General features: G+C 36.5%; 1 protein-coding gene across 4 annotated transcripts; it reads left to right on the top strand.

The window, feature by feature from the left end:
• Positions 1-12,507: 12,507 nt before the first annotated feature.
• LOC107795320 (uncharacterized) lies at positions 12,508-20,343 on the top strand. Of its 4 annotated transcripts, XM_016617935.2 has the most exons (12): positions 12,508-12,855; positions 13,594-14,504; positions 14,604-16,080; positions 16,224-16,353; positions 16,510-16,592; positions 16,837-17,081; positions 17,533-17,619; positions 17,744-17,843; positions 18,430-18,637; positions 18,714-18,846; positions 19,600-19,748; positions 19,829-20,343. In XM_016617935.2, exons 1-11 carry the CDS (start codon positions 12,760-12,762, stop codon positions 19,640-19,642), a joined length of 3,513 nt encoding a protein of 1,170 aa, XP_016473421.1. In that variant the 5' UTR covers positions 12,508-12,759; the 3' UTR covers positions 19,643-19,748; positions 19,829-20,343. The 4 variants fall into 4 exon arrangements, with proteins under 4 accessions (XP_016473421.1, XP_016473420.1, XP_075100090.1 ...); XM_016617934.2 differs by having other exon boundaries at positions 13,594-16,080; positions 19,547-19,748; XM_075243989.1 differs by having other exon boundaries at positions 13,594-16,080; positions 19,547-19,748; positions 19,874-20,343.
• Positions 20,344-20,599: the final 256 nt, after the last annotated feature.

Genomic DNA, 20,599 nt, shown 5'->3' on the forward strand with positions numbered 1-20,599 from the left:
CTATCATGCAATTGATTTTATCCTAAGTATATTTCCCTTATTCTCTCACAAATGGTGAGAACGCACACGACGGCTGTACCTGGCGGCAGAGGGGTTGCTTCCCCGATTGTTAGATGCAGAGGCAGAGGCCGAGGGAGGGCCACTGCTCCTACTAGAGGACAAGGGTGTCCTAGAGTTGCTCATGTATTACTACCAGTAGATACGGTGGAGGATTATGTTATTGAGGAGCAGCATGAGGCACCTCCAGCTGAGTCGGCCCCAACAAATTTTATGACCATATCGGACTTTCAGGAGGTCATGGATCGTATGCTGTAGTTCATGCATTCTATGACCCAAGTTGGGCTATCTCCAGTAGATAGACTAGGCTTCATCCTCTTGTCTTTAGCGCTGAGCAATTAGAGGACCCAAGGATTTCATTGACCGTTGCAAGTAGAGGTTGCACAACATGGGAGTCGTGGAGTCCAATGGGGTGGACTTCACTACATTTCAGCTAGAGGGTAAGGCCCGTACATGGTGGTAGTCTTATCTCTAGAGTAGGCTAGCAGGTTCACCTCCTTTTACTTGGGATCAATTTACACATCTCTTCTTGGAGAAGTATATTCCACATTCACAGCAAAAGGAGCTACGGGGTCAATTTGAGCGGCTCCGGCAGGGTCATATGTCTGTGACCTACTACGAGATGAGATTTACTAACTTGTCTCGTCATGCAGCTCCCATACTCCCCACATATGCAGAGAGGGTGTGGTGGTTTATTTTTGGGTTGCATCCTGAGATCTAGGTTTTTATGGACCGAGAGGCAGATATGGAGACTCCATTCGTCCAGGTTATGGAGATAGCTCGGAGGAACGAGCGTATCCGCAACTAGAGCAGAGCGTTTGTGACGAGGGATAGGCGACCTTAGAATTTTGGTGGATTCAGTGATGCCCCGTCTGGGGGCATAGGTCAATTTATGAGGGTCCATCCTAGTAGGCCCATGTATTCAGCACCACAACCTACTTAGGTTTCTCCAGCGTGACCCTACTTTAGCGCTATTCCAGAGAGTACTTACCATCCGCCAGCTATTCAGGGTTCCTCCAGTAGGTATTCAGGCTATTAAGATCAAACTTAGAGTCACCAGTTCTCAGCTCAGAGAGGTTGCTTTGAGTACGGGGAGTTAGGACACGTGAAGAGGTTTTGTCGCAGACTCTGAAGCAAAGCACTGTAGAAGGACCATCGGCCCATAATCACCGCACCAGTTTCTGCACTACTAGCCTGGCCGGGAAACGGCAGAGGGAAGGTGGGTAAGGGTCGCCCTACAATTGGAGGGTAGTCAGGTGGCGCCCTGGCTAGATTCTACGCCTTCCCAGCTAGACCAGAGACAGTTGCCTCTGATGCAGTGATCACATGTACTATTTCTGTCTGCAGTAGGGATGCTTTGGTACTATTTGATCCAAGGTCTACTTATTCCTATGTCTCTTCTCTATTTGCTCCTTATTTGGATGTATATCGTGAGCCCATGGGTGTTCTTGTATATGTGTCCACGCCCGTGGGTGATTTTGTTGTTGTGGATCGGGTTTACCTATCCTGTGTAGTGACTTTCTGTGGTTATGAGACCAGAGTCTATTGCTCGATATGATTGACTTTATGGTTATCCGGGCATGGACCGGTTGTCTCCGTACCATGTCATTCTCGATTGCCATACCAATATTGTTACCTTGGCGATGCCAAAGTTTCCTAGGTTGGAGTGGAGGGGTTCATCTATTGGCACATCCAGTCGGGTTATCTCTTTCTTAAAGGCTCGATATATGTTTAAGAAAGGTTGTTTGGCCTATCTTCCCTTTGTTCGTGCTACTGCTGTGGAGACTCCCACGATAGATTTGGTGCCTATGGTGAGGGAGTTTTCCAATGTATTTCCTACTGATCTACCGAGTATGCCACCAGATCGGGATATCGATTTCAACATTGATTTGTTACTGGGCACCCAACCTATCTCTGTTCTGCCTTATCGCATGGCTCTAGTGGATTAGAGAGGGTTGAAGGAGCAGCTTCAGGAGTTTCTTGAGAAGGGATTCATCAGGATGAGAGTGTCGCCTTGGGGTGCACAAGTATTATTTATGAAGAAGAAGTATGAGAGTATGCGGATGTGCATTAATTACCGCCAGCTGAATAAGTTTACCGTCAAGAATTAGTACCCGTTTCCATGAAGTGATGATTTTTTTATCAGTTTGATGGTGCTAGAGTGTTCTTGAAGACCGACTTGAGATCTTGGTATCATCAGCTGGGGATTAGTGCTTCAGATATTTTGAAGACGGCTTTCCGGATTAGATATGGGCATTATGAGTTTCTAGGGATGCCCGTTGGCTTGACTAACGCCCTGGTGATGCTTATGGATTTGATGAATCAGGTGTTCAGGCCACGTCTTGACTCATTTGTCATTGTCTTCATTGATGACGTATTGATCTACTCACGTAGCATGGAGGAGAACGAGCATCATTTAAGGATAGTACTTCAGACCTTGCAGGCACAAAAGCTTTATGTTACATTCTCCAAGTGCAAGTTCTGGTTAGATTATGTGGCTTTCTTAGGGCATGTTGTATCTGATGACTGTACTAAGGTGGATCCCAAGAAGATCGAGGCAGTTCAAAGTTGGCCTCGTCCTACCACCACGACCAAGATCAGGAGTTTCTCGGGGCTAGTAGGTTATTACCGTCGGTTCGTGATGGAATTCTCGTCTATTGCAGCTCCTTTGACTAGATTGACCCATAAGGGTGCTCAGTTCATATGGTCTGAGGACTGCAAGGCGAGCTTTTATAAGCTCAAGACCGTATTGACTATAACACCAATGTTAGTTTTGTCGTCTGGTTTAAGGATGTATACAGTGTATTGTGACGCTTTAAGAGTTGTTTTGGGTTGTATATTGATACAGGAGAGGCGAGTTATTATATATGCTTCATATCAATTGAAGCCCCATGAGAAGAATTACCATGTGCATGATTTGGAGTTGGTTGTGATAGTTCATGCTCTCAAGATTTGGAGGCATCATCATTATGGAGTGTCGTGCGAGGTCTACACTGATCACCGCAGTTTGTATCATTTGTTTCATTAGAGGGATCTTAATATGACGCAACGCAGGTGGCTTGAGTTACTGAAGGATTATGATATTACCATCATCTATCATCCGAACAAGGCGAATATGGCCGCGGATGCCTTGAGTAGAAAGGCTGAGCATATGGGGATTTTGGCATTCATTTCAGTGGAGGATATGCGAGTGGATTTGGACATCCAGTCCTTAGCTAACCGACTTATGAGGTTGGATATTTCAGAGCAAAGTCGAGTTCTTGCATGTGTTGTGGCTCAGTCTTCTTTATTCGAGCGGATCAAGGCTCGTTAGTATGATGATCCGCACTTGCTGGTCCTTAGAGAGACGGTGCTACAGGGTGATTCTAAGGAGGTTACTACCGGTGATGATGGTATTTTGCGACTCCAGGGTCGTTTATATGTTCCTAATGTTGATGGCCTGAGGGAGACGATTCTAGATGAGGCACACCGTTCGTAGTATTCTATTCATCTAGATGCCACGAAGATGAATTATGACCTGAGGCAACATTACTGGTGGCAGTTGATGAAGAAGAACATAGTTGAGTATGTGGCTAGATGTCTGAATTTTCAGCAGGTTAAGTATAAGCACCATAGGCCAAGTGGCTTACTTCAGCAGATGGTTATACTGCAGTAGAAATGGGAGCGCATCACTATAGATTTCGTGGTTGGTTCAGTTGGGTATCCAGTGAAAAACATAGTTCGATAACTGCATATACAAGTAAGACAGAGTTGATAAGTCTTGTGCTCATAAAATTTAGCCTTTGATATATATCTTAATTCCACGTTTCTATTTTGGCAATGACACAAACTATAAATATTGCTTGCAAGAGTATCCTTCAAGGGGGATTGAAGCCTGTAACCTTAAAAACAATAAAGCACATTTTGGAAATTAGATGACTAGTTAAATATTTTATTTTTCACAGTAGCCAAGCCATAATTAAAATTAATTACAACTATATGTTATATTATAGTAGCAACAAAGCCTAAGAAATGAAGAAAAAGGAAACTTGGCAAAAACAGAAAGAAAGAGAATTAAAGCTGATTTCTTGAATTCATAAGTGTATCCATACAGTCAATACTAGTAAAATTTAGGAATGAAGATTAGGATGACCAGCTGGCACATGGGGAATTGACAATAGGGGTTGCTAGTCATTTGCATAAATTAAAGGACCAAATAAAAATAATTTTGTTCATAAACCTAAAGTATAACGTTTGGCAGACAAGTGAAATGTAATAGTTGGTTTATTTGTGTTTCTTTTTCTTATCTTTTGTATAAACATGTGCATTGGTTTATTTGGTTCAATGATCAGATAGAAGACAAAAGGTAATTAGTTCAACTAATTGACAAAGAAGAAGAGGAGGATTAGCGTGCAAGAGGTATTGGAAGCAGAAGTGGTGTAAATAGGCTTACTCAGACTTTGTTGTTTGTTATATATTCCTCCATCAATTTAGTAAGAAATGGAAGCGATTGGAAAGCGGATTGAATTGTTGTCGAGACGGTGTGAAATAGCCGAAACTCACTTTGCTAAAATGGATAAGTTCATGAAAAAGCACATGCCCAATCTTATGATGATGAAGAGACAGAATCTGATGAGGAGTAGTGTGCTATGTTGTTTGTTATTCTTGGATGTTTAGACTTTATATTTAGACTTAATGGTAAGTTTGGACATTGTGGTATATTTAGACTTTATTATATTAGTATCAATATCTATTAGCTGATTAGACTTGATTAGAATGATTTTGAGTATTTAGACTTTGATTAATGCTTTAGTTTGATATTATTTAATTGAGTTTGAATGTTTGTTTGTTGAATACTTTAGTAATTTGAATTTTGGTTGGAGTTGATTGGTTGGAATCAGTTGGATTATTTGGTTGTTTATTGTATTGGTTATTTGGCAGGTGGTGTAGCTAATAAAATAGTAGAATTTTGCCAAAACTATACCCAATTTTTTGACTAATGCAGTCAAAAAGTTTACCCAAAAATGATGACTTTTTCGACTACAGTAGTCGACAAGTTTATTGAAAATTTTCAAAAAATTAAAATTTCCGACTATCGTATTCGGCAAAAAAAAAAAAACAAATTCACACCTCTGTTCCGACTACAATAACCGAAGTATTTAATAAATAATTATTTTTTATAGAACATTCCGACTACAATCGTCGGAAATGATTTTAAAAATAAATAATTATTTAATTAATATTCCGAATAATTTAGTAGGAAAATACCTACTTTTTCGAATTTTTGGCAGAATAAATCTTTCGACGTACCATTTTTCAACTACTTAAAAACAGTCGGAAAGTAGTTAGAATAAAAACTTTTCCGACTATTTTGGTAGTCGGAAAAAAGTTATTTTCTAGTAGTGATATACTAGGTAAAAGGTAACAGAGGACTTTCTTATTTTTAGGCATAAGGAGCCGAAAATAATTTCAATGACTCAATGCAACTTGAAATGATTTTGTATGATTTCTATTAAAATCATGGACTGATATAAATATTATAAAAAGCTTATATCATTATTTATATTCAACTAGTCTTTTTATTTAAAATGAAAAAGAGCATAAACTCATATAATTATTTATTGCTTTTTATCAAATATTGGTTGCATTATTTTTGTAAAGCATTATCCTAGGAACTTGAGTTAGAGAAAGTCTATGACATTTATTTAGTAATGTGATGGTGTACTCGCCCCCTCGGTGGCCCCTCTCCAAGGCATCGCGTACTTTACATATTTCAGGATGAGATATGGTACGTGATGAGCAGACATGACTAGGATGACTCTCCTTTCGAGGTATATGGTGAGGCACCACTTCTATTTTGTATTAGCTGTGTATGTTGTTCTTACATTCTTAGTCGAAAATTATCCCAAGTGTTTATTTCTATTCTTGTGCCTTAGAGATTCCATGAATAACTGTTGTTCTTTTGGAGTTGAAATTGAGGGTTATTCATATGACATGCATGCATGAAAGAAATATTGTTGCTTTATGCATTTTCAATTATTAAAAATGGTTAATGTGAAGATTTTATTTCATGCATGGTTTTAATCATTTAAAAATAATTATAAATAATTGTGATTGAACATGCCACACATGTTTGAGGAATTGAGCTGAGGCTCGTAATAAAGATAATGTTTAGACTATGTGCCAATATTTTAGGACCCATAGTGTCACGACCCAATTTTACCTATAGGTCGTGATGGCGTCGGACACCGCTGTCAGACAAGCCAACAATAAATACTAAATAAATTCTCATTTTAATATTTTTGAAGTCATAGTTGTTCCTCTCAATTAAATAGCAGAAGATGACATTTACCAAATACGTACTAATATCTTTAAAAATTTTCAATACAGTGCAACCCATAATCATCCCAAAACCCGGTGTCACAAGTGCATGAGCATTTACTAGGGAATTAAAATAAAATACAGCATCTGTCTAGAATACAAATTAGACAGGAAAATATAATAACTTTGAAGGAGACTCTGTTAGCTCCAGATCGTAATATAGAATGCAGCTCACCTATGTCCCCACAATTATTAACCACACCTTTGCGCCCACAAGGCCGCTATACATATATGTACCTGCACAATAAAATGTGTAGCAAGTGCAGTATGAGTACGAAAACAACGTGTACCCAGTAAGTATCAAGCCTAATCTCGAAGAGGTAGAGACAAGATGACCGACTATGACACTCACTATGGGTTAATAACATTAAATAATCATGAAAATAGAAATATTTATATCATCGTGATTCACAGAGTTAACAATAATTTTATTCAACCAGCATAAGTAATTAAATTCCTTCAATTTTAATAATTCTCAATATATTAATTAAATCCTTCAATTACAGTAAAAAAAATTTAATTTATCAAATAGCTTTACAAGCTGCAATTCAATTTCAATAAATTTTCAATTTATCAAATAGTTTTACAAGCTGCAATTCAATATCAATAAATTTCTAATTTATCAAATACCTTTACAAGCGCAATTCAATTTCAATAAATTTCCAATTTATCAAATAGCTTTACAAGTTGTAATAAACTGTCCAAGTATCGTGTAATTATTATTATTATTAAGTACGATTTCTGCCGAGGTCGTACGGCCCGATCCAGAGTTTCGTGTACACTGCCGAGGGACGTGCGGCACGATCCATAGATGCATCTATCCTGCCGAGGCGTTCGGCCCGCTCCACAAGAAAGGAGGACATTTTCTTATGTACCTCCGGAATAAGAATATTTATTGTAAAATTTATTCGAGAGGACAACAATTTATTTCAACAATTAATTAATCTAAACAAAAATTAAGCATATGAAAATTTCATACTTTTCTACTTTTCATAACAATTCACAATATATACATCAAATATTTTAATTAATAAATAATACAATTTACACAAGTAATACATGCTTTGAGTCCTAAACTACCCGGACTTTAGCATTAATAGTAGCTACGCACGGACTCTCGTCACCTCGTGCGTACGTAGCCCCCACAATTAGCAACAATTATTTAATCTTAATCACCTATGAGGTAATTTCCCCCTCACAAGATTAGACAAGAGACTTACCTCGTCTTGCTCCAATTTAATCCACTATAAGGCCTTTTCCACGATTATCCAACTCCGTCTGGCTCGAATCTAGCCAAAATAATTCGATACAATCACTAAATATTATAGGAATCAATTCTATAAGAAAATACTATACTTTAAAGAAAAATCCCGAAATTAATTAAAAATTCGCACGCGGGGCCCACATCTCGGAATCCGACGAAAGTTATGAAATTCGACAACTCATTCAATTACGAGTTCAACCATACCAGTTTCACTCAAATCCGACTCCGAATCGATACCGAAATCTCAAAAATTCGTTTCTATGATATTTCTAAAATTTTCCAAATTTCAATCTCAAAACACTAATTAAATGGTGAAAACAATGATATATTTGTGTATATAGACCAAATCCGAGTTGGAATCACTTACCCCAAATATCTTTCCTTGAAAATCTGTCAAAAGTCGCCTCTGTTCAAGCTCAAGTTTGTCAAAAATGGCAAATGGGTTGAATGCCTCTGTTTTTATACTTACAGATCTGTCCAGTTCGATCTTGGGAGCTCGATCTGAGCTCGATCTAGGGAGCTCGATCTCGGGAGCTCGACCTTGTGAGCTCAATTTTTGGGAGCTCGATTTTGGGCCTCGATTTTGGGTCTCGATCTTGGGCTCGATCACAACCCAGAATTTCCAGCATAAGAGAAAAATTGCAGCAGCTGTTTAAGTCCAATTTTTGATCCGTTAACCATCCGAAACTCACCCGAGGTCCTCGAGACCTCAACCAAATATACCAATAATTCCTAAAACATCATACAAACTTAGTCGAACCTATAAATCACATCAAACAATGCTAAAATCACGAATCATACCCCAATTCAAGCTTAATGAATCTAAGAATTTTCAACTTCTACATTCGATGCCGGAACCTATCAAATCAAGTCTGATTGACCTCAAATTTTGCAGACAAGTCATAAATGATATAACGGAGTTGTGAAAATTTTCAAAACTGGATTCCGATCCCGATATCAAAAAGTCAACTCCCCGGTCAAATTTCCAAATTTTAAAATTTTATTTTAGCCATTTCAAGCCTAATTTCACTACGGACTTCCAAATAAAATTCCGATCACGCTCCTAAGTCCAAAATCAACATACGGAGCTGTTGGAATCATCAAAATTCTATTCTCGGGTTGTTTGCACATAATTCGATATCCGGTCACTATTTGAACTTAAACTTTTATTATTTTTCTTTATCAATATTCCGTATCTCGGGTTAGGGACCTCGGAATCTGATTTCGGGCATACGCCCAAGTCCCAAATCACGATACGGACCTACCGAAACTGTCAAAATAGTAATCTGAGTCCGTTTGCTCAAAAATATTGACCAAAGTCAAACTTGGCCTTTTAAAGCCAACTTAATGAACCAAGTGTTCCGATTTCTACCCAAACATTTTCAAATCCCGAACCAACCATCCCACAAGTCATAAATTATTTAAAGCACATACGAAAAGTTTTATTTAGGGTAACGGGGTTCGAAAAGTTAAAACGACCGATTGGGTCGTTACATTACATTATCTAAATAGGGTATAAACTTAATCGGTTTGGTCTATTTGGGGTTCGGTTCGGGTTATTCGTATTTGAAGTTAATATAGACAAATCGATCGAGCAAATATATTACGTAATTATTATGGATTATGCATTTTGTATAAGAAAAAAGGCTCGTTATCAATTTATATTTAGATACTCAAGGTAAAAATTTATACTAATAAAAACTCTAAACTTTATAACATAAGCAATTTTATAGACATTTTTTAATTTACTATTTTTATGAAAATTAACTCATTCAATATACAATTATCTTACTTTAGAGCGATCTGACAATAAAATAAACTTTCATCCTTGATTAGAACTGAAAGTTATTCAAGGATTTCTATATTTTTTGTTTTCTGCAAATAGATTTATCATCTATTGAGTATCTATTGATTAGAAGAGAAGTTAATTTTTTTTTTATCGTCTATTGATAAATCATAGAGGAGTTGGGAAAATGCAACAGTGTTGTTGGGGTTGGGGGAGGGGGGGGGGTTACGAGGAAAGAATAGATTTTTGAAAGAAAAGATTTTTATATTTTATGTTTAAAGAAAAAACCGGAGAAAAGAATTTTCAAAATAAACTAGTAATAAAAAAAGAAAAAGTCAATTGAAACTACTAATAAACGAAAAAGACCAATTAAGGAAAGAGAAAAAAGAAATTAAATGCACCAAGCGAAACTTCTAAGAAAAGCGTGCTACGCTGGATTCGAACTCGCACTGGAACAGTGACACCTTCGGTCATTGCGTTAATTGGGGTGCCACTTAAAATATTTCACTACATTCCTTTTGTGTATATATGCATCTATACATACACTTGCATAGTCTCGACCAAATCTTGTGAGGTGCAGTGGCGGATCTAGAATTTTGTGCAAGCGGGTTCAATCTCAGAAGTAAATAACTTTAGTCGTAAAATAGTAGCTGTCAAGTGGGTTCAAATAAAATATTTATACAAAATTTACGCAACTTTAGTCCTAATTTATATATATACACAGTATTATTTTTTGATGAATCGGATTCAATTGAACCCGTTTGCTACCACGTGCGTCCGCCACCAATGGGGTAACGTACCACCACATCCTTTACACATAAATCCGCCCCTGCTTGTGGGGGTTGATCCACTCGAGTAGGATAGTATACTGAATGCTGGTTACATAGTTTTTGCATGGTAACAAAAATTATAAAATCCATTATTAAATATTTTTGAGACCTTATAATTTTAGTGGCCTAAACCAAAAAATTTACTAACCTTTTTCTTGAGCCACACTGCTAGAAGTAAACAAACTAAAAAATAAAAACCCCATGAGAATTGAGCCTTAATGACGTCACAAGAAGTAGTAAATCAGACTTTAGTTAAGACTTAAGATTCTGTTTTGTTTTTAAACAAGGAGGATTGCAGCTTTGGTGGTTTGGAAGTTAAGCTTGGTGAAGGGAAGTTTTTGAGAAACCTAACATAATAAGAAGTGGTGGACAACTTATACATCGGCCAGCTAATATTAAAACAATTTACATAAGACGTAGAGCCAAATGATCTGTCTGTCCAAAATTAAGACACCTCACAAAACTTGTGTCACTTTACATGAGGTACAAATTTCTTCCAATTTTTTCCTTTTACAAAAAAGTAGGCGAAAAGGTTTATTTTTGTACATCTAGTACTTGATTTCCTTTATTATAGTAATAAATATAATACAAATAAACGTGCAGAACTCGAGCATTAAAAAAATGTAGGAGACTTGTCCATCTTTTCCTCTTTAGGTAGTTTTCACTTTCCAATGAAATTTGGCACACTAGTTTCTATGAACCTAACATGGTTTCAATTCCCCTACTACGCTTAGTACGTAGTAATTAACATCAACTAGTATTTATTACTATTTAAGTAGATTTTAGTGCAGCACTAACCGTTGGCAGATGCAAAGCTGGAGAGTTTCAGGTTGTACGACGCACAAGAAACATGTGCCCTGTTTACAAAATATATATTATACGAGTATTTGAAAAGTGTTAATTGTATTTAAAAGAATACAAAGAATATTTAAAAGTGTTAATTGTATTTGTTATGACTCTTGTGCGTCAAAATCACTATTTTACTTCCTTACACTAAATTTTCAATTATTTCAAATTCTTTATTCCACATTGAAATTAAAATAATAAATGAAACAGCCATTGATTTACAGTTAATATTTTATTAGTATTAGTACTATTAGGTGTTGTTTCACTCTTTCTAATTAGAATTTCATTTTTTTGTGTGTGGTTGGAATATTATTCTCGTGATTAGTTAGGATTGGAATTGGGTATGGATGGATGGTAGGTAGGGAAAGTGAAACCTTAATTAATCTCGGACTAGATTTAATCCTTTCTACTTTAAGGTCATTTACTTCTCCTATCCCCATTTATTTCCTTTTAATTATGTCATTAGTTCTTTTTATTCATTCATAATAATTAAAGTCAACTACTACTAGTTAGTACAAATTAAAAAATTACCTTTTTCCTTCTAACTATATTAAGAAAATTGAATCTTTTCTCCAAATACATAAAATATGAGAGGTGAAAAAAAAAAGCATTATTTCATATATATGGTAAAAATAACTAAAAATACATGCTATGATTTTCAACATTGATTGAAAAGTTCTAGTGTTCTATCTAGTCTCACCTATAAGTTGTTTTGGCAAAATATGAATTTGTTTTTAAATATTTAATATATATTCTGATAAAGAAGATGCATTTATTACTCTAGTTTCTTTTTTAATTTACAACAACAATAATATTGTAGTCTCATAAATGGGATTTGTGTAATAATAATTAGTAAGTACTAATTAAATAAGAGATTTAAAAAGAATAAATGACATTTTAGACATCTATTTTTTCCTAAAACCTATTTAATATGGTCAATTGGTTTTGTGGCTCTTTACAAACTTGTTTTTAGTTTTATGATCTTACCTTTTTTTTACACATATTAAATTTATTTTTATACATAAGAGATCTAAAAAACTATTTTTTTAAATTATAAATTATAAAGGGACATGATATAAAAAAACACAAAAATACTTGAAAGACATATACAGTAGGATCAATTTTGAAAACACGAGAAAAACACAACAGGTAAAAATTCATAAAGTATTAGTAGTACAATAATTTGGCTTTTGGGTACAAAATGAACGTGTTCCAAACTTCCAATTCCATGTTGGCACGGAATTTTGTACTAATTAAAATCACAACCGTGAATTCTCTAATCTCTTTTTCCCTTTGTCCCCACTGGATAAACATATCAAATTTGCACCCTCATTATAAGTCCTTTCCTGAACATATTTTAACTTATTTCCGAAACTGCAGGAAAAAAAAAATAGTTATATTCCCGAAACGAACAGACAGAGAAAACTGGAAGAATAGGTGTTACTTGGTAAAAAGAGAATAATGTAATCCGACAATTTCGCAATCGAATTAATGCTATTGAATTGTTAATATTTATGCATATATATTTCTCTCTAACTGTGGGATACTGATTCAGTGTAATCCCTTTCATTCCCCTAACGCTTTTGCATAGCGCAGTACTACTTTTTCATTCTTCAATGGCGGCAGAAAATGAAGAACGAGTCTTGAGGAAAAGAAAGCGCAAAATAGATGGAGGAACTCATCGGAAACTGGGTATTGATCAAAAAGTTGAGGTAAACTCAATGCTCTGTTCAATTGTTTTTTTTATTCATTTGTTTCAACTTTTATCAGTCTGGACATGATTTCTCAATTTTTAGAAATTAAATTTACGTACAATACTTCTGATCAGAGTTTTATAATCAGAAATGTTTGAATAAACAATTAAATGTTAAATGGGGCAGAGGGAGTATATGTTTTTTGTTTTTGTTTTGTGGTTCATAAGGTTGTATTAGTTCCGGATTTTGGGTGTTGATAACATTTTTGACTGAATTCTTGACCTTTAGGCTTCACTGGTGTTATTAAGTTTACGAAAGATAGATTTCTAAGGTTGATTTACTCACATTGTGTTATCTATCTTTTCTTGCTGTATATTTGTATATGTAATTAGGCAAACAATTGATAACACTGTGGATAGCAACCTGTATCGCGATTGCATGTGGATTTTGTTTATTGCTCATGAAGTGAATGACCTGGAGTTATATTAGATTGAACTAGTAAAAGGGTGTGCTCAATTTTTGCGGTTCATTGACCATTGTACATACAAACCTCAATTTCAGCATCAATGAGGAAAATATTAGGGAGTTCTATGGACTGCTTTAATATCTCCCTTCCAGTTATTAGTTCAATGGCATCATTTGTTTTTGGTATTTTAAATGCTGTAAAGTGTATGACTTGCATTAACAAAATGGAGGGAGAGTGGGGGGACAGCGATACTTCTTGAATGTTCTTGTAACTGGTTATGATTTATGCAGGTGAGGAGTGTTGATGATGGGTTTTGGGGTTCGTGGCACGTGGGTGCTGTGATTGGTTGTGATGATTTGGTTCGTCAAGTTAAATATGATCACCTTCTGTCAGATGATGGTTCTGGCAACTTGGTTGAATTTGTGACTGTTTCTCCTATGGTTGATGGGGTAACTCCCGCTGATCAAAAGCCAGTCCATTATCGTGGTCTAATTAGACCTTTGCCACCTCCATGTGAATTTAGCAGATGGCATTTACATTATGGACAGTGTGTAGATTTGTTTTATCAAGATGCCTGGTGGGAAGGTGTGATATTTGACCATGAAGACTGTGCTGTGGAACGAAAAATTTACTTTCCAGATATGGGTGATGAAATGAAGGCTCAAGTGGACAAACTGCGTATAACTCAAGACTGGGATGAGGTTACAGAAGAATGGGAGCCTCGTGGTTCTTGGATGTTTCTTGATGTGATTGATGAGATTGAGCATCTACACCCCCTTTTAGTCTCAGTCAAACAAATTTGGTATGAAGTGCAGCTGAAAAAGGATTATGAGAATCTTAAGGAGTGGACTTCATCTTTGAGAGGTATTTGGAGGAATTTGGTGAAGGAAGTTGTGCATGATAATACCAAGTTAGCTATCAAGCAATTTTTTTCTGAACTGAACTCCTCACAGGACTTTGTAGAGAGAGGTCGATTGCTGGAAGTTTCAGAAGTTACCCTTGAGGCTAAACTGAACCTTGAAACATATTTTGATAACTCGAATGCACCTGTTACTGAAGCCACTTGCAAATTAGATACTGCAGGCATGCGGCCGATGGATCCGAATGTTTCCCATCTTCAACCTGTTGTTAAGCAGTTTGTTTCAAAGGGTTTTGCGCCTAGCAAAAAGGATGTTCAATTGTGTGTTAATGATGTTTGTAGGTCAGTTCCTCTTAGCCAAAAAGAAGAACTGTCTGTATCATCTCATTCTTTCTCTGTTTTACCTCCGCCTAATGATGACTTTGCTGGTATTTTGTCCAGTACCAAAGGTGAACCACTGACTTGCACGAATTTTAAGCGTCGCAGGGGGAGACCTACTACAAAAAAGAAGAGATTCGAGGGGCAACCCCCGGCAGATGAACCTGACTTTTGCCCTGATGCAATTGCAAAGTATATGCCATCTATGTCCTCGATAAAAAAATTTAAGAAGCATCTCTTGTTTTTGGGCTGGAAATTTGAACTCGTAATGGATTACGGAATCATTAGGAAACGTTACATTGCTCCTAATGGAAAGATATGCCAGTCACTTAGTCAAGTTTGCCAGGTGTTGGAAGAGTCAAAATCTTGTGAGCTGGTTCCCCCAGTTGAACAAAGAAATTTATATGGATCACCTGATAAGTCTCCTTGCGCGGCAAGACCACCAACACGCAGTGAGGTGCCTGAATTGCCATCTCCTTCTGAAGAAACAACTATTGTTCCTGAAATCTGCCCTCAAGCTGTAATTGACTATTGTTCTCCGAAATCTCTAGACAGTGCTGCCTATTGGAAGTCCTATAAACATGGGGTGAGGATAGGGGATACATCCCTGAAAGCTAAGAAACACCTAGCTGCAATTGGATGGAAAATCTTTTTTGCTGGGAAGAAAGACAGAAAATTGCGATACTGTTCTCCTGAAGGAAAACTATTTGCCTCTCTTCGAAAAGCTTGCAGATGGTGCGCACAGAAGTGGGAAGCTGAAAGCCACTTACCAGAAAAAATGTCTTCTCCATCAACTGCTATGGAGTTCAAGAGTAACTCTTCACCTGCGAAAAACTCATGTGAGAAGTTACCAGTTGGGACATCTCCTACCTCATTGTTAAGGGAACCCCTTCAAAATGGTAAAGTCAAATTTTGTCGCATGACCAAACCAAGAAAGAAGAGAAAGCATGATGATGAAAAAGATATCCACATAAGTGGCTTGCCTGTATCAAAAGGAAAAAAATCTTGGCCTTCACTCAAAAAAGGAAATGGTATAGGACCTCATCCTTCGGCCTGTGTGATGCGATCAATCAAAAGAACTCGGCAGGCGGCTCCTTCTTCTTCCTCTCATAAAACATCTCGAACAGTTTTATCCTGGTTGATAGACAATAATGTGGTTCTGCCACGTACTAAGGTACTATATTGTGCAAAGAAGTATGGTAATCCAATAGCAGACGGGCAGATAACTCGTGAAGGAATCAAATGCAATTGCTGCCAAAACATTTATGGTCTTCGTAACTTTGAAACTCATGCTGGAAGCAGTTGTCACAGACCTTCAGCAAATATATTCTTAGAGGATGGAAGGTCTCTTCTTGAGTGCCAACTGCAGATGAAACGCAAACAGAGTTTAAAAAACACCAGGAAAGAACCACGTGCTGTGAAGAAGGGTAGCCGTTTTAGCACGAATGACTATATATGTTCCGTATGTCATTATGGTGGTGAATTAATTCTATGTGATGAATGCCCTTCTTCATTTCATCCTGATTGTCTTGGAATGAAGGTATCACTTTCTTATTGTTATATTCTACTTCGTTTCTTAATCCTCAATCAAAAAGCTAAATAGTACTGGATCATAGTTATAGAGTGAGGCATATCTTTTATATACTTCTTCCACTGGTTTTATTTTGCAAATTGTTTAAACAGGAGGTTCCAGATGGTGACTGGTTTTGCCCATCATGCTGTTGTAAAGTGTGTGGTGATAGTGGATTTGATACAAACAGAAACCACTTTACAGATAACAATGTTCTAATTTGTTGTCAGTGCGAACATAAGTGTAAGGAACTGTATGATCTTTCTCATATGTTCCTGCTACATTTTTTGATCTTTCTAGTATGTTCCAGTAACATTTTCGTGCTCAGAAATATAGAACTGTGTGTATGCATATCTCCATATATGTATTTATTTACTGATTAAGATTGATCCAATGCAGATCATGTTCGGTGCGTTAAGGGTCCTGGAAAGCTGGATAATTATCCTGAAGGAAATTGGTTTTGCAACAAGAGCTGTGAGCTGGTATTTGAAGCATGCTTTCTTCAAAGTGCACTTTTAATCTGTTGAGAAGTTATAAAACACACTTGAAACAACTGTGCGATGAGATAAATGCTACATTTGATTGGTCTTAATTTTGCAACCTAGGAAAATATTTAATGCCTGACAAACATTATGATAACATGCTCAAGTAGTGCTTTTTTCATTTTCTGTGGGTTTTAACTCTGGGGAAATATTGTATCTGAGGCGATTTATATTTTTTTTGCAGATATTTTTGGGTATGCATCATCTTTTGGGAAAGCCAGTTATAGTGGGGGATGACAACCTAACTTGGACACTGTTGAAGTATATAGAACCTGATGATTCTGTTTCTGATAACGTGGATTATGAGTCCAGCGTGGAGAATTATAGCAGACTTAGTGTTGCTTTGGATGTGATGCATGAATGTTTTGAACCTGTCAAAGAACCTCACACTAGGAGAGATATTGTAGAAGATGTTATCTTTAGTAGATGGTAAGATTCAGATTTTCAAGATGAGCAGTCTGGTCTTCTGATGTATCTATTCAGCACAATCTTAGTGGTCTACTTTTAATTTTAATCCTTTCGTTAAAAGAATCATTTACTTATAGAAAAATAGACCAAGTGTTTGCGTTCAACTGCATAATTTTATGTAAAACAGACCTTTCTGATATGCTTTAACATGACTACTCATTGTTGACATACTTTAGTTGGGGTTTGCACCAATGATGAAGTCAGTACCTAGCTGTAGTTTGCTGGGTACCAATATTGTTCTTTCAAAGGTAGTCTTGTGTTCTAGGTATATTAAGACAATGTGTTGTTTATCTCCAAAATTAGTTGAACTCTCGTGTAGACATGTAATATTCTTTAATTGTTTTTATTAAAAAATATGATTAGAATTTTATTATTTCGACTAACGACAAACATATAAAATCTGAAATTGCAGGTCAGAGCTAAACCGCTTAAATTTTCAAGGTTTTTACACTGTCCTTTTAGAAAGAAATGACGAACTGATTACAGTAGCGACTGTAAGGTACCACACTGTTATATATTCTCAGGACAAATTACCATCAGTTTTGTACTCTTCCTTATACACTTTTCCATAATTCTAAAAGTAATAAACAAAATTTTTATATATTTTTCCTGTCATCTCAAAGGGTTTATGGAGAAAAGGTGGCAGAGATCCCTCTTGTTGCAACACAATTTCAGCATCGCCGACTTGGAATGTGTCGCATTTTAATGAATGAGCTCGAAAAGGTATGCATCTCTTCTCCAGTCCAGCTTTGACTCTTTTTTTTTGTGGGATGGTGGTGGTGTGTTTAGGCTGAGGGATACCAAAGGAACATCTCTAAAAGAGGCCCGAGCATATTCTTTCTGATGCAGGGATGTCCATGAAAGCTATATAAAGTATAAAAAGATCTTCTGTTGTATTTTCTTGTAAATATTAGTTATAGGTTACTTTCCTCATCCGGGGCTGCAGATTCAAGATGTTTAGGCTATGTATTTAAGTGGGTTAAATGGTCAGATATCCCTATGAGGGGTTGTTAACGTACATTTTATTGGAAAAGATCTTCTGATATTTGGAAATGTTCGTTAGCCAATGTCCACAATGTCATGGTAGTAACAGTCTTAGGGTTTCACATTAGACTTAGCAAAAGTGATACTAGTAGGGCAAATATGTCATGTGAATTGCATTGGTCCAAATAAATTACTTAGTTGCTGTATAGTCAGACTTAAATGCTTGATTTGAAGATGCTATTTTTGAGTTTAGTCATACAGTCCAAATATACTTAACTGGTTCTGCTTCTGTTTCATTAAATGCTATGTTGGTATTTTTTTCCAGAAACTCATGGAATTAGGAGTTGAGAGGCTAGTTTTGCCAGCAGTTCCTGCTGTCCTAGACACGTGGACCGCTTCATTTGGTTTCTCAGTGATGAAAGAATCAGAGAGAGTAAACTTCTTGGATTACACTTTCCTTGATTTCCAGGGTACCATAATGTGTCAGAAGATCCTTCAAAAGAACCATTCTGTGGTGTCGAGTGTATTAACAGGTATATGAAATCTTCTGTCTGTTGTGAACAAAAGATGAATATCTGTTCTGCAGTTGAAATTTAAGAACTCTTGCAGAAGCCCAGCAAACTCATTCTGACAATACAAACAACAAAGACAATGTTGACTTGGATGACAATACTGCTGTTTCAGAGGTATTCCAAGCGAAGCAAGTTGAGGGTTGTGCAACAGTGGACCAAGGATCTATGGAGTATGTTTCCTCTCTCTTTTGTCTTCTTTGAAAGGGTTGAAGAAGAGACTAACCAGAGCGCTATAAGGTTCATATCCACGAGGAACAGAAATTGTAGTAACAAGAATCATATTATATATTTGCTTGAAACTAATGGTATTGTCCAGCAGTCAAACTCACTCATATGGAAGTTAATGATATGAACAAGAAGTCATGTAGACCCAATAACTGCATGGTATAACTGTCAACAGAGGAGTCATCACCGTAGATGTATCTCAAACAATCATTTACTACATTCATACATATGTCAGATTTTTGTATAGTATTAACCTCATCATCTTTATATGAGGTGTGGTATCTAAAGAACAAAACATTAGTACGAGGTGTTAACAAATTCTTTTTTTCTCTGGTCTCAACTATTTCTTTAGTTTATTGTTAATTGTGTGTTCTTATATCATCCTTACTCTATTTTCAAATGCTCTTTTATCTTTTTGGTCTATTATCATGTTTGAATTAAAGCAAAGCAAGATAGGTCCCGTGTCTTCTTTCTTTGAAAGGTCTACCAATTGGTCAAGCGGATTCCTAACTAAACATTATCAAGTTTCTGCTTCATCTTTTGTCCTAATGTCTGATGGTTTTACCTAAACCCCAAAATTATCTCCAAAAAGTTGAATAGAAAAAATTCTCTCATACTCATTTTCTCTTGAACTTGCATTCCTAGGTCAAGGATTTTCTGATCATCTTTGATAAGCCAGCTGATGACATTTCCTGCAGAACATCAAAATCAACGGGAGCGATAGTTGTTGCTGTCTGTTGAACCAGAAATCTTGGTATTTCATAGCTTTGACGACTTGTTCACCTTTGTAACAAAGCCGAAGCATGTTGGTAATGATATTCAAAGACCGCAACGATCCTGCCCAAAGGTTAGCTTCTCTTAAATATAACTAGATTTGATATGACTGTTTTCCAAGCATTATTGGCATAACTGGAAATCTAAACACAGGGTTGATCCTTTTGGATAATGCATTCTACTTTTTGAGCATGTCAGACATCAAATTCTAACTGGTGGGGAAACTCTTCAAATGGAGAATTCACTTAGCTTCTAGGTTTCTCCATTAGATTCCACTCTAATTCCGATATGTTCAAGATATCTGCAACAGCGTTCAACTTAGGAAACTGTGGAGATTTTGTGGAGTCCAAGTAATTGATTGTGAACGTGGATACATCTTCAATGCTCCTGTTGCAAATGTTGTGGTCGTCTTCACGACACTTGTTACTCAAATCCAAAGATACTGATAGTGTTTTTTGCTTGGAATATGCTCAAGATAAGGAAGAGTTTGAAATAAGAACTTCATAGATTGGCTATCATGTTCAACGAAAAGTATCCCAACAAGCTTAGTCGCTGCAGCATATGGCTATAACTCTTCAGTTTGTATATCTCCCAATATTAATAATTCAACGTTTCGGATTATTAACTTTGATGCCTCTGATCACATTGCTCGTAATAGTTTCTTGCTAACATCTTTGTCCTCACATAAATTTCTTCGTTTCATCAGCTTAACAGATGGTTCTGTTCTGATATCACTGCATAGGGAGTTGGTCATTCTGGTTCGTTTATTCGTGATGTCATTTTAATTTAATCTCTTTGTCAGCATACTCTGATATAACGAATCTTGTCAATTGCTTTCCTTCATTCTTTGCTAGCTTAGAGACCATGAAAACCATTTTGCAGAGCCTACATTCCCCTCTATTCTTCCTTTTTGAGATGCAGGGA

This window comes from Nicotiana tabacum, chromosome 22, assembly GCF_000715075.1.
Source record: "Nicotiana tabacum cultivar K326 chromosome 22, ASM71507v2, whole genome shotgun sequence".
In the NCBI taxonomy this organism is placed as follows: domain Eukaryota; kingdom Viridiplantae; phylum Streptophyta; class Magnoliopsida; order Solanales; family Solanaceae; genus Nicotiana; species Nicotiana tabacum.